This window comes from Octopus sinensis, linkage group LG6, assembly GCF_006345805.1.
Source record: "Octopus sinensis linkage group LG6, ASM634580v1, whole genome shotgun sequence".
NCBI lineage: Eukaryota > Metazoa > Mollusca > Cephalopoda > Octopoda > Octopodidae > Octopus > Octopus sinensis.
This window is the reverse complement of record NC_043002.1, coordinates 106,272,065-106,287,898: the sequence shown is the minus strand read 5'-3', so window position 1 is coordinate 106,287,898 and position 15,834 is coordinate 106,272,065. Positions and strand designations below refer to the sequence as shown.

The 15,834-nt window shown below is 38.0% G+C and overlaps 1 protein-coding gene across 1 annotated transcript; it reads right to left on the bottom strand.

The window, feature by feature from the left end:
• Window positions 1-2,025: 2,025 nt before the first annotated feature.
• Window positions 2,026-2,679, bottom strand: LOC115213307. The gene has a single exon (XM_029782240.1). It carries the CDS (start codon window positions 2,677-2,679, stop codon window positions 2,026-2,028), a length of 654 nt encoding a protein of 217 aa, XP_029638100.1.
• Between the last annotated feature and the right edge of the window lie 13,155 nt (window positions 2,680-15,834).

The window sequence follows — 15,834 nt, the reverse complement described above, 5'->3', positions numbered from 1 at the left end:
GGCTCTCTCTCATGTTCCAACGTAAGGCAGCCACGGCAAAGCTATTAATTGCTCTTTCACTCAATACAAAGCGAATCACACATAAATCTCTTAGACAGAATATTCTATACAGACAGATATGTCTATCATAATAAACCTGTTTAGACAGGTAGCTAATTTCCTTTTTCTGGCTTTGTTTTGCTTTTGTTTTATATTTTTTGACTACCTTTATACGTTTCGTTCGCTCAAGACAAGCACACCAGCTTTCCGCAACGCCTTCTACCATTTGCCAACCGACGAGAAGCCATCAAGTGGAAGGGCCGAATAAAACAAGATTTTTATCTGTATATTTTTATATCATCTTATTGGTTTATTTAGCCATTTATTTATTTATTTATTTATTATTTATCTATTTGTGAACCCATGTCAGTATTTCGTTTTCGCAAGATTGAGTTTTCTTCGGTTTCCTTCTTTTCTTCTTTTAATTTTCTTTCTGTCTTTATTCCTGTCTTGTATTTATTATTATTATTATTATTATTATTATTATTATTATTATTATTAGTAGTAGTAGTAGTAGTAGTAGTATAGTAGTAGTAGTAGTAGTTGTAATGATGGTGGTGGTGGTGGTGGTGATATCAGCAGTATTCCAGTTGTCTAGTGCGTATTGCGTGTTTTCATTACACAACCGAGCGCAGTTCTATATGCCTTGGGCACTTGCAGTGTTTTCTTATGTTTTAATGCCTGTTTTATTGTATTGCAATTATTCTACGCAATATGTGTGCGCTAAGCCTTCTACTCCCATTTTCTCTTTATTGTTTATTTGCCCACATCTCTTTTAAGATAATTCCAAAAGAACTTAGTATTATAAGGAACCTTTCTGCTTTCTAACTTAACATTCAGGTTATATATATTCTCTGTTGCTTAAAACTAAACAACCAGAAAATTATTGTTTCTTCACATCCTCCATACATGTATTACTATTTGTGTTTTCTTTCATTATATTTCCCTTTTTTTTCCCCAGTTCTTATTGGAAGGTATTTGTCTTGGACAACAACAAATTTTTCTATTTCAGTTTTTGAGTTCTGGTTTTCTCAGTCACAGTTACGATTTTTTTTCGTCCATTTCCATGTTATTCAGTCATTTTTAAATGTATTATTCACGTAAGTACTTACTCTGTCATCGCTTTAGCATAGCATTCTGTGTCCTCATTTTTGCTTTTACACAATCTCTGTTATTGTTTCTCGTTTCTTTTCACAATTTTGTGTCACTTCAACCTCTCTTTCACATTGCTTGGTTCTTTTGAGGTTTTCCTCTCTAGTTTCTCTCATCCATTTTATTTTCAGTTGAGAATATTTTAATTATAACTTATGACTATCTTATTAGTTCTGTATTAAATATCAATTCGATAAAAGTCTTGAACTTGTCTTCTAGTTGTGCAAGTTTTGTGCACTGTCTATTACATTGATTTCTAAGTCACAGTAAGTCTTTCTTTGGTCTAATTCACTTACCGTGGTTTCGTTGTCTAACATGATATCACTGGTTTTTATCAATCTCCTTTTTCAATGAGTCTTGGTGCATTTTTCTAATATGATATTTAATATCAGTTCTTATTCTGAAACTGTATATTGTCTGTAGCTGTGTGTTTTTGTTAATTATCATATGTATTGTAAAATTTGAGGTCATCCATATAATAAAGATGGTAGATTATCCTTCCATAACACTTGTTTTTGAATCAAGTTTGATCTGATTTAGCATGTCGGCAAAATATATCAGCGCCAGGCAGAAGGAAGAGTAGAGGGTTGTCGCCATTATCCTTGAAATAATATAATCAAGACTAGATTAGACCTAATTAAATCTTTTGTCTGCATCTGTACAATTGCTTGCATTTTCACATAACAATTTTCGGGTTCCGCGTATAGAGAATGATGCCAAAAGTCTCTTAGTAGTCAGTTCATCTGATGCTCAAACCTTTCTTTTTCCTTCTAAAGTTAAGGTTTTGTTTATTACCAATTGATCTCAACTATCCTATAAATTTTTACCACGTCTCTATGATTTGATGGCGTCCCACAATTCCTGCAGCAGAGAAGCATGGTATGCCCCGTTAATTATGGTGCCCTTTGCCAGAATATCTATCATCACTACTCTGTGCTGGTCCCAAAAGACTGTGAGCATCACCTTGCCTGCTGAGGATTGGACATGAGCCTTCTTTGGAAGTGGTGAGTTATTATGCCTCCATTGCTTCGACTGGACTTTAGCGTCAGGATCATACAGATGGACCCATATTTCCTCCTGTGTGATAAGTCTGTCGAAAAAGTTCTCCTCCTTTTCTTGGCACAAAGTTCTCCTCCTTTTCTTGCCAAAAGAGCCTGGGAGCAATTGACTCGTTCTTGCTTCAGAAAAGATGTGAGCATCCGGGGAATCTATCGTGTAGACAACTTCCGCATGTGTAAATGTTCGTAAATGATTTTTTTCCACAGACCCTACGCATATCTTCATTTCTTGGGCTAGGTGCCCAATAGTTATACGGTGATCCTCCAAACTGGTGGATTCCGCTTTATGGATGGTGTCGTCATTAATGGCGGAATGTGGTCGTCCAGGAATAGGAGCACTATCCACCGATGTCCGACCATATTTGAACTGGTGATGCCAGTGCTTGACTACGTCGTATGGTGGTGCATCGTCACCATAAACTTCTTTCATCTCATCGAAAATCTCTTTTGGTGTACGACCTTTCAAGTATAAAAACCTGATCACTGATCTGTATTCAACAGCCATCGTTATAACACCTTCATCCACTTCAACAGCCGTAAAAGACAAACAAATACAAGTGAAAAGCTGCAATTCACAATATGACATGTAAAGACATATAATTATACCTGTACAAGTTCCGTTTCCTGCAATAAACGGAAGTGGGTCAAAGGAAATTTTTAATGGACACCCCTCGCGTGTGTGTATATATGTATGTATGTATGTATGTATGTATGTATGTATGTATGTAGTAATGTATGTATGTATGTATGTATGTTGTTTATATATATATATATATATATATATATATATATATATATATATATATATATACATTATATATATATATATAAATGGAACAAAATCGCAATACAGAGCATTAAAACGTTCGGAACAAGACCATTTCGACAGTTACACTTGAGATGATGCTATCTGGTTGTCTCCCAAAAAGTCTAAGCAAAGAGCATTAAACCCCTTTGTAAGAAAGCTAGCGAATGTGTACGGCAACAAAGACGAAAAAAGAAAACAAACAAAAAAAACGGAGAACATGGTACACAGTTACGAATACAACAACAAGAAATAACAACAGGCGTCTTTCGACTGAGAATGATTCAAATTGAGCTGACGTGTATTAAGTGAAAGCCTAGAGGCAGGAACATGGGAGATGAACACAAGACGTGTTGACGGTCACACATACATACATACATGAATACATACATGCATACATACATACATACATACATGCATGCATGCATACATACATACATACATACATACATACATACATACATACATACATACATGTGTGTGTATGTGTGTGTGCGTTGTATATAAAATTTTAACTCGAAATTTGAGAGCCCATAATTTCCTGGTGTTTTCCGGTTATTACATGTTTATAGTTTCATAGCTGTCATAATCTCGTACGATTGTTCAGATTACATCGACCCCAGTGTTTCACTGGTACTTAATTTATCGACAGCGAAAGGATGAAACTCAAAGTCAATCTCGGCGGAATTTGAACTCAGAACGTGTAGACAGACGAAATACCGCTAAGCATTTCGCCCGGTGTGTTAACATTTCTGTCATCTCGCCGCCTTAAATAATAATAATAATAATAATAATAATAATAATAATAATAACAATAATCCTTTTAACTATAGGCACAAAGCCTGAAATTTGGTGGGGTGGGTTGGCGATCACAACGACCCCAGTACGTAACTGGTCCTTGTTTTTATCGAATCCGAAAGGACGAAAGGCAAAGTCGAATTCAGCAGCATTTGAATATGGAACATAAAGACGGACAAAATTCCGCGAAGCATTTTGTCCGGCTATGTTGTATAAGACCACGTAATTTTGTGTTCTGGAAGAAATAGCTGATTAAATGAACGGCAGTTCTTAATTGCTACTTTTATTTTATTGGCCCCCAAAGCATAAAATTGCAGTTTTAAGCATTGGCAGGAGGAGAACCCAGGACGCAAAGGTACGTATGTCTCTGCCACACCAATTCACTTCTGCCCCTGCGGAAATATACGAATTGACAGACCGAAAAATGATACGTAGATTTCTGAGGCAAACGTTAGATTGAAATCCTAAAGCGATGAAAATTTTTGTGACAGACAGATTTGAGTGTGTAATTTATATTGTATGATAGATAAGAAACGAGTTCGTGTTGGTGTATATGTATTTGTATGTATGTGGGAATCTGCATCTACCTGTGTTTGTACGTGTGCATGTGTACGTATGTAAGTGCATCTATCTATCTATCTATCTATCTATCTATCTATCTATATCTATCTATCTATCTACTATCTATCTATCTATCTATCTATCTATCTATCTACCTGTCTGTCTGTCTGTCTGTTTGTCTCTCTCCCTCTACATATATATATGTGTGTGTGTGTGTGTGTGTGTGTGCGTGTGTGTATGCGTGTGTGTGTGTGTATGTATATATATATATGTAAGTGTGTGTATATATATATATAATCACATATATATATATATATACATGCATACAAACATACATATGTATGTATATATATATATGTGTGTGTGTGTGTGTGTGTGTGTGTGTGTGTGCGTGTGTGTGTGTGTGTGTGTGCGCGCATGTATGACTATTTGTATACATGCACATTTCGAAGTGTTATTGTATAAATTCGTATTTACACAATACATTTGGATATCCTAAACATACGTACATTCATACATATATACATACATACATACATACATGCATATATGCATATATATGTGTGCGTGTGTGTATGTATATATACATACATACATGCATACCTATATATACACACACACACACACACACATTTTACCAACAAATACATCAGTAGACAGAGAGATTAATTTAGTCTGTAGAATACTTTATAAACTTGTAAGTTCTGTTTATCCCCCACTCTTACACATCTCTCTCTCTCTCTTCCCTTCCTCTCCCCACCTCTCTCTCTCTCTTCCTTGTTATGTTAAAGTAAGGAATCAAAACACCGCCCTATTGAGAAAACAGTATGTGTTGGTGTATGTGTGTGCGGAATTGCTTTTTGTTTATGGTTGTGTGTGTGTATTGTTTGTTTATGTGTATGCGGACACAAGTATGATTGAGTGAGTGATTAAGAAGTTCCTTTCTCAACCATGGAATCACAGGTACGATCCTTCTACGGAGCATCTTCAAATGAATTCACTATTCCTTCACACACACACACACACAGACACACACACACACACACACACCGTTGACCCAAGCTTGTCAATAAACGCGAATTGACGAAACCTTTTGGATGAACTGTACGTGTAAGGTCCGGCCTGGTCAGACTTTTGCCATGGGGATTCTACCTGAGAATCGGGTTAAGTGTACGATTAAACGATTGTGAAGGATTCAACATAAAATTGGTGACGAAACTATCATTAAATTTATTCATCTACACGCAGACACACGAACTCAAACTCGCTCACTCATGCACTCACTCACTCATTCACTCACTCGCTTGCTCACTCACTCACTCACTCACTCACTCACTCGCTCACTCACTCGCTCACTCACTCGCTCATTCACTTATTCACTTATTCACTTATTCACTCACTCGCTTTTCACTCACTCGCTTGCTCACTCACTCGCTCGTTCACTCGCTCACTCGCTCACTCACTCACTCGCTCGTTCACTCACTCACTCGCTCGTTCACTCACTCACTCACTCGCTCACTCAGTCACTCGCTCAGTCACTCGCTCGTTCACTCACTCGCTCGTTCACTCAACTCGCTCGTTCACTCACTCGCTCGTTCACTCACTCGCTCACTCACTCACTCACTCGCTCGTTCACTCACTCACTCACTCACTCACTCACTCACTTCACTCACTCACTCACTCACTCACTCGCTCGCTCACTCACTCACTCGCTCGTTCACTCACTCACTCGTTCACTCACTCACTCACTCGCTCGTTCACTCACTCACTCGCTCACTCACTTACTCGCTCGCTCACTCACTCACTCACTCGCTCGTTCACTCACTCACTCACTCGCTCGCTCACTCACTCACTCGCTCGGTCACTCACTCACTCACTCGCTCGCTCACTCACTCACTCACTCGCTCACTCGCTCACTCACTCGCTTTCTCACTCACTCACTCACTCACTCACTCGCTCGTTCACTCACTCGCTCGTTCACTCACTCACTCGCTCACTCACTTACTCGCTCGCTAACTCACTCACTCACTCGCTCGTTCACTCACTCACTCGCTCACTCACTTACTCGCTCGCTCACTCACTCACTCACTCGCTCGTTCACTCACTCGCTCGTTCACTCACTCACTCGCTCACTCACTTACTCGCTCGCTCACTCACTCACTCGCTCGTTCACTCACTCACTCGCTCACTTACTCACTCGCTCGTTCACTCACTCACTCGCTCGCTCGCTACTCGCTCGCTCGCTCACTCACTCACTCACTCGCTCACTCGCTCACTCACTCGCTCACTCACTCGCTTACTCACTCACTCACTCACTCGCTCGTTCACTCACTCACTCGCTCACTCACTCACTCACTCGCTCGTTCCCTCACTCACTCACTCGCTCGCTCGTTCACTCACTCACTCACTCGCTCACTCGCTCACTCACTCACTCACTCACTCGCTTACTCACTCACTCACTCACTCGCTCACTCGCGAGTTTGAATGTGACAACATGATTTCTTTCTCTTCTATCTGTATGGAATACAGCATACATAAATATGTGTACCTCTGCATCATTTATGCCTCAATATTCACCTTAAGCGCAGTGAATATTGCTTGATTGCATGCAAAAAGTTCCCTCAAGTATGCAGTTTGTGCTTGCAGTTGTTTTGTAGGAGGCCTGTGATATTTATCAAAAGAATTGGTGTGATTTACGCTTTGCTGCAATGATAGCAAACCTGGGTCTATTATTAGAGGCGGTCTCTTGTGTGAGTATGTATGGCTTAACTTAGTTTGCATTCATGTCAGCTGCAGCACTATTTTTGTGCCACACTTAGAAATTCTGCTGGTCTATGGTTGCAGCTCTCACTGCATCTGCATGCAGCTTTTTAGTGACCTTCGCTGCGAGTCTGTACTGAAGTACAAGTTCCCCTGGTCAAGGTTTTGTCTTGCCTTGTTGGTGAAGCAGAAAGTGCTGTTTGCTATGGGTTTCATTCGACCTCCTCTCACCATGCCAGCAGACACCTTTTAAATGGAATTTGCAAATGGTACTCACTTCACGTGCCGTTTTTCTTTTTTTATTCTTTCTGCTGCTTCTTTCTATGTTTTTTCTTTTGATGTGCAGCCTTTTCTGCCGTTTTGGGAGGTGACATTGAGACTGCTTTTCTTAGAAGCTTTCATTTTTCTTTCTTTTTTCAATTTCTTCATCTCCGTAAACTTAAATATCCTTGTTGAGGGTTGCTTTGTTTTTGCCTTCCTTATTGGGCCTTCCACGTGGGGTTACAAACGCAGGAACTGTTCTCTGTGTTAGGCGTTTCACTTGAGGATTCATCATTTTTAAAAAGAGTATCCAGTTTGTCCCAAGTGTGGCCTAATGAGTGCATAGGAACGGATAAATTCACTTTTCCCACTCTCTTTGCACCACGAATCTGATATATCCGTTGAACACCTAAACATGTATAATATATGCATCTGTGTGTGTGTGTGTGTGTGTGTGTGTGTGTGTGTGCATGTGTATGTGCGTGTGTGTGTGTGTGTGTATATATCATCATCATCATCATCGTCATCGTCATCATCATCATCATCATCATCGTCATCGTCATCATCATCATCAGCATCATCATCATCATCATCATCATTCATCATCATCATCAGAAGAAGAAGAAGAAGAAGAAGAAGAAGAAGAAGACGAAGGAGGAGGAGGAGCTGGAAGAGGAGAAGGTAAAGGCGGAAGAAATAAGAGGAAGTATATGTGTGTGAGATACAGAGAGAGAGAGAGAGAGAGAGAGACCTCGGAGGAAGAGAATGAAAACCAGAGAGAGAAGAAGGGGTGTGAGAGAGTGGTGGGGTGAGAATACAGTTATCCTTAGCAATATGGTTGAGGTGTCTTCAAATAACAAAGCGAATAATGCGTTGAAGGGTTTCCATTTGTATGGTTATTTATAACTTACAAAATGCTTATATGTTATTCTCTGAAGAAACTAAATACGGCTTCGTTGATTGATACATTATATCTGTTGCATATCTCTCTATTTAACAAGGATTAAGATGCAATCTTGATATCAGTTCATCTATCATTGGTAGATTCCGGGGAGTAACTCTTCGCCTGCTAAATCTTCCAGGCGACCCAACAGGCGTTTTTTTCTGTCATTCCTGTATGACTTGAATTTCTCAAGTATTTACTTTTTGTTTTTATTTTGGCACTGCAGTCGAAGGTTAAATACTTCAGCGATTAGATATAGCTAGAAAGCTTAGTTGTGTGTCGCCTTCGATATTCCTGAAGTTAGATGGCTGGTTGTAATATCGTATTTTGAATTTTCCTTCTATGATCCCTATATATGTCATTTGGGAATATTATCTTGGTTCATGGGCCAAAATCTCTTTCGCAAGACGAGCTCGAAGTGAAACTATATCAAACCACACTGATAAACATTGACCGAGAGATATATACCATCCGCCCTCTGAGAAATATGCAAGAGAAATATGTAACGGAATGCTGGAAGTCGGAATTATTATTTTTGATCAAAAACTATTTACTCTTGTTGAGCTGTTGAGTTCACTTTTGTGTGTGCAACGCAATAGCACTTACAACCACACTACAACCAAAGTACCTATGTGTGCATGCGTATATATGTGTGTGCCTTTTGTTTTCTCTTTGTATTCTAACGAGCTTTGACCGAACATAAAGTTTGTAGGATGGTTCGATGTTTAAGCCACACACATTTATATACACACACCAACATACACATCTATACACATGCACACATACATAGACACGCGCACACGTGCATAGACACGCACGCACGCACACACCTACATACAAACACACACATATATAATGCAATATGCATATATATATATATATATATATATATATGTGTGTGTGTGTGGTGTGTGTGTGTGTGGTGTTACCACACGAATACACACACGCACACATACACACGCATATACAAAACTACTATAACGCCGGACACGCTGAGTCACTTTGCTTGAAACTTTTAATATATATTCATACATACATATATACATGTATGTATGTATGTATGTATGTATGTATGTAGTATGTATGTATGTATATATGTATGTACGTATGTATGTATACATCGCATACACACGCTTATATACAGCGTATAGATGGCCTCAATTTAACATCTGACAGCCCACTAATTATATCTTCGGTAGGTGACCCACCCGTAACCAATATTATCTATCGACCACCCCGTTCTTTACTTGGTGCCCCACGCCACGCCATGGCAGCGTAGATGGTGGTCTGTGACGTCAACACATCGAGCTACAGTCCTTCCTTCTGTTACCATCGAATCTTTACTTACCGACGACTGTATGGATAGACAGACAGACAGACAAGCCGACATACAAACGATTGCGCTTCTAAATAGTTAGATCGATTTGTATTTGTGTGTATAGTGCGGTGTATGTATATATATATGTATGTATGTATGTATGTATGTATGTATGTATGTATGTATGTATGTATGTATGTATGTATGTATGTATGTATGTATGTATGTATGTATGTATGTATGTATGTATGTATGTAAACATGCATACATATACTCTCACTCACACTCGCACATAGAGAGAGCGAGATGCGTTTGTATGTGTGTGTGTGTACATATATATATATGTGTATGTATGTATATTTATATTTATATACATACATACATATATATATATATATGTCTCTGTAAACAATAACTCTCTACTTGAGTGGGCCATAGTGCCCAAATTCTGACTTGAAAGACTTCACCAGGTGGTGCTATTAAGTTAGACATGGCCTGGGCCAATAATGGCCGAAACCTATCAAAGTATCAAAGTATCAAAGTATCAAAGTATATATATATATATATATATGAATTTATATATATATATATATACATGCATACATATATGTGTATATATATGTACATATATACATACATGCATACATATATGTGTATATATATGTACATATATACATATATATACATACATACATACATATATATATATATATATATATATAATATATATATATATATATGCATATATGTATTGTGTGTGTGTGAGTGTACATACATTTTCTCTTGTTCGTTGTAGTCTCCAGACTGCCTTTATATGGGGACACCACCTCTGAAGAATTTTAGTCCAACGAATCCTTCCCGAGTATTTAATTTTTAAAAGCCTGGTACTTATTCTGTTGATCTCATTTGCCGAACAGTTGATCTACAGGGATACACGAACACACACACACAGACACACACACATACACACACACACACACACACACACACACACACACACACACACACCACACACACGCACGCACGCACACATACATATTAATATATATATATGTATATATAATTAATAATATCAGGGTAATAAAGCTTTTAGAAATTTTTCACTACCAGTGGCCTAGCGTATGGAAAAATTAGTCAATAGACTATTCGCATAAACTACAGTGTACATTTAAACACATTAAGAGGTTTCTATCATAGGAATCCCTAACGCTAGAAAGAACAGCTAAAGTCCAAACCACTAATTAGGGATATATTCTCGAAGTGAATGAAAAATAAAAACATTTACCATCTATTTCCTGGACCATGGTTTCTGACTTATTTTAACTAACAAAATAATTTGCTAGACGAAGCCTTCGTCAACAGGTACGCCAAGATTAAACATATAAACACGAGGCCAATCCAGCATGTTCCTCTTGCTTATACATTTTAATTTTTTCAAAGCGACATGCTGGATTGGCCTCGTGCTTATATGTTTAATCTTGGCGTACCTGTTGACGAAGACTTCGCCTAGCAAATTATTTTGTTTGCTAAAATAAGTCAGAAACCATGGTCTCCCTTTAGGAAATTATCTCTAATTAGTGGTTTGGACTTTCGCTGTTCTTTCTAGCGTAAGGGAGTCCTATGATAGAAACCTATTAATGTGTTTAAATGTACACTGTATTTTATATATATATATATATATATATATATATATATATATACAGAGAGAGAGAGAGTTGTAAATTGTAAAATATAACTGTCACCACTACTACATGAACCTGAAGATTGTATAGTTTAATGCATGAAAGTACTAATTCAATCGTTATATTATATTATATTATTATAAGATTGTAAATAAAACGTGAAAATCAAAGTTGGAATTTCTTTGAATAATATATTCTTCTATACACAATCATACACATACGTGTATATAAATATAAATATATATATTATGTATGTATGTATGTATGTATGTAGTATGTATGTATGTATGTATGTATGTATGCATCTATGTATAATTGATAAGATCAAAAGCGATTAAAAAGCCAGGCAGATATCAATAAAACACTCAGTTTTAAAAGAATTTGGTTAACTATGTCCAACAATCAGTCACCAATAAATGCAAACAGAATACTCATCCGAAGTAATTCCTTGTCTATGAAAAGAAAATCCAAATATCATTAGAATTTCGAGAAATTCAGATTTTTGGACAACTAAAGACGTATAGATGAAACCACATCTTTAATTATAGAATTCACTTTACAAAGCCGACAATTCTGAGGCTTTAGCAGAAGACATATATATATATATACAGTATAGGGTTAAAGGGTAGGGTACGTAGCCGCCATGTATATAGATAAACGTTAAAAATAACACAAACTGGGACAAGAACGTGAAACATTTTGAAGACGGCAAAAAAACACACAAACGGGACTTTCGAAGCTCTCAGTCATCAGTCAAGAACCAGATCATCTTCGCAATTTCGGCTGATTAATCTTGAAATATATATATATATATATATATATACGCACACACATGCATCTACGAATAAATGGTTGGTGGTGGTATACAGAGCAGTATATCAATAATAATAAAAAAGAGTAGTTACAAGAAATGAAGGTATGGTGTCGTTTCTGAGTTTCTTTAAACACATCTATAAATAAAGTCTTCGAATTTTTCTAATGAGATGAAATAAAATACTGCTTAAACACTTTTGTCTAGTTTTTCTCGGAAAATTCGAAGACTTTTTTTAATCTTTTTTAATTGTGTATAAAAACACTAATAAGCGATACCTTCATAACATATGACTAATTTTTTTTTCTATTATCTCTCTCTACACACACACTCGTGCGCGCACACAAACGCATTCATAGATAAACACACATACATATGTGTGTACATATATGTACGTATGCATGTGTGTATGTAAATCTATGTATATGCCTACACACACACACGCTCACACACACACACACACACACACACACACACACATAACTGTATTGATGTTTGTTTTTGCTTTTATGTATATTTATACATAAAAGCAAACATTAATTGTAGGATCACACAAAACATTTCTCATTATTACAGTATCATATTTATTTTTACAAGGAACTGGCTGACTGTGACTTCGAAATCTCTGTTAACTTCTTCTTGTAATATATGTATGTACGTATATCTATCATCTATCTATCTATCTATCTATCTATCTCTCTCTCTCCTCTCTATCTATCTATCTATCTATCTATCTATCTATCTATTTGTTTATCTATCTATCTATCTATCTATCTATCTATCTATCTATCTATCTATCTATCTATCTATCTATCTGTCTGTCTATCTATCTGTCTATCTATCTATCTATCTATCTATCTATCTATCTATCTATCTATCTATCTATCTATCTATCTATCTATCTATTATCTCTCTCTCTCTCTCTCTCTCTCTTTCTTTCTTTCTTTCTTCTGAACTACTATATATATCTATCTGTTTGTCTGTCTGTCAGTTGTCTGTCTTGATTTCTTTATCACACTGTATATATACTGTTTGTTAAATACTCAGTTGTATATGCATATACATACGTACATACGTAAATGTATACATGCATACATACATGCATGCATACATACATACATACATACATACACATACATACATAAATACATACATACATACATACATACATACATACATACATACATACATACATACATACATACATACATACATACATACATATATACATACGTATATACACACTTGCAATACACCGTTTTGTAGATAGCGATGTGAAATTTTACGCGCGCGCATGGCTGTGCCTAGATAGATAGATAGATAGATAGATAGATAGATAGATAGATAGATAGATAGATAGATAGATAGATAGATAGATAGATAGATAGATAGGCAGGTAGGTATGTAGTGAAGTAGGTAGGTAGGTAGGTAGGTAGGTAGGTAGGTAGGTAGGTAGGTAGGTATGTAGGTAGGTAGGTAGGTATGTAGGTAGGTAGGTAGGTAGGTAGGTAGGTAGGTAGCTAGTAGGTAGGTAGGTAGGTAGGTAGAGTGTGAAATAATAAAGGGAGATGAGAAAGACAGAAAGACAGATGTAAAATAAATCAGTGAATTAGTTGATAGAAGCATGTGTTAAACAGATCTGAACTGGAGAGAGAGAGTCGGGTGGGACTGGGGCTGGGTGAGGCAAGACGGTCATCTGTTTATCTCGTATATTATTGGTGCGGTGGTAGTTATAGTGGTATGTTGTGGTGGTATAGGAGGGGGTGGGGGTGGTATGGCAGTGTAGGGGTGTCGTGGTGATTTCGTGTTTGTTATGGCACGGTGTGGTGTTGTATGGAGTGGTCGTATGGAGTGGTGTAGTGCAGGGTGGTGGTGGGGGTGGGGCTGATGGTGGGTGGGTGGAGGGGCGTAAGGCAGTGTGGAGCGGTTCTGTGTCGTAGTTTGTTGTAGTGGCGTTTGTGAAGTGTGATGGCTGGTGGGTGGGTGTGTGTGCGGGGAGAGGGTGATTGTGGTATGGACTGCAGTGTGTGTGTGTGGGGCGGAGTATCTTTTATTTACTCTTTTACTCTTTTACTTGTTTCAGTCATTTGACTGTGGCCATGCTAGAACACCGCCTTTAGTTGAGCAAATCGACCCCAGGACTTATTCTTTGTAACTATCGGTTCTTTTGCCGAACCGCTAAGTTACGGGGACGTGAACACACCAGCATAGGTTGTCAAGCGATGTTGGGGGGGACAAACACAGACACAGAAATATACACACACGCACATATATATATATATATATATATATATATACGACGAACTTCTTTCAGTTTCTGTCTACCAAATCCACTCACAAGGCTTTGGTCGTCCCGAGTAGAAGACACTTGCCCAAGGTGCCACGCAGTGGGACTGAACCCGGAACCATGTGGTTGGTAAGCAAGCTACTTATCACACAGCCACTCCTACGCCTAGAGATAGAGAGATATGAAGAGTGTAGAGTAGAGTGGTATGTCTGCTATGGAGCTGTATATATTGTATGCTTTATATCCGTTGTGTAGTGGCGTGTGTGTGTGTGTGTGTGTGTGTGTGTGTGCGTGTGTGTGTGTGTGTGTGCGCGTGTGTGTGACATGTAGTGAAATGTGATATCGTCTCGTCTTAGGGTATCATTGGGTTTTGCGTCCCCTGTGTGCCCCATCAGTCTAGTGACCCAATAGTTTCAAAGAGGGACACAGAATTTGGTGCTTGAGATATGGCCTGTTTTTAGGTAAATTTCGATCGCTGATTTTAAATATGCCGTCCGTTTTTTTTTTGTCTATCATCTCGGGGTATCGAGATATGTTATACTCGTAATTGCTATGCATGCAACTGATCGGGTACAAGAACTGAGGACAACAAATCATTATTGTTGCCTATTGGGTGAAACCAAAAAAAAAAGTCTCATAGAAGAACTTATTTATGATTAAATTACATCCATAGAATCAGATAACAGTGAAATAAGCATAGAGAGTTATCATTGATACAATGTACATTTATTCAGATCTCTCACGAAAGTGACATTGCAGAGAGTTCCTGTGGTGAGTTGCTCCATAACAACCATAGTGAATGACCCATCTGTTATCTGCATTCATATAGGTGCCCCGGTGTCACTGGTATCTTTGTACCATATTTCTTAAATCTTAGAGGAATCATCACCTCGTTCATCACATAGGAGACGAAGGTTATCTGGGAAACGACCCAAGTGGCTATGAAGGTAATGCATTTTGATGCTTGCATCACACCCTTGTTGACAGAAAGATAACAGCATGCTCTCTACTTGTTCAGAGCAGGTCTGTTTTATGGCGTCCGTGATTATTTATATCTTACAACCTGAGTGAAAACCATGCATCTGCCTCAGCATTGTTCATTGAATGTTGGAGCGGCGAGCTGGCAGAAACGTTAGCACGCCGGGCGAAATGCGTAGCCGTATTTCGTCTGCCGTTACGTTCTGAGTTCAAATTCCGCCGAGGTCGACTTTGCCTTTCATCCTTTCGAGGTCGATAAATTAAGTACCAGTTACGCACTGGGGGTCGATGTAATCGACTTAATCCGTGTGTCTGTCCTTGTTTGTCCCCTCTGTGTTTATCTCCTTGTGGGTAGTAAAGAAATAGGTATTTCGTCTGCCG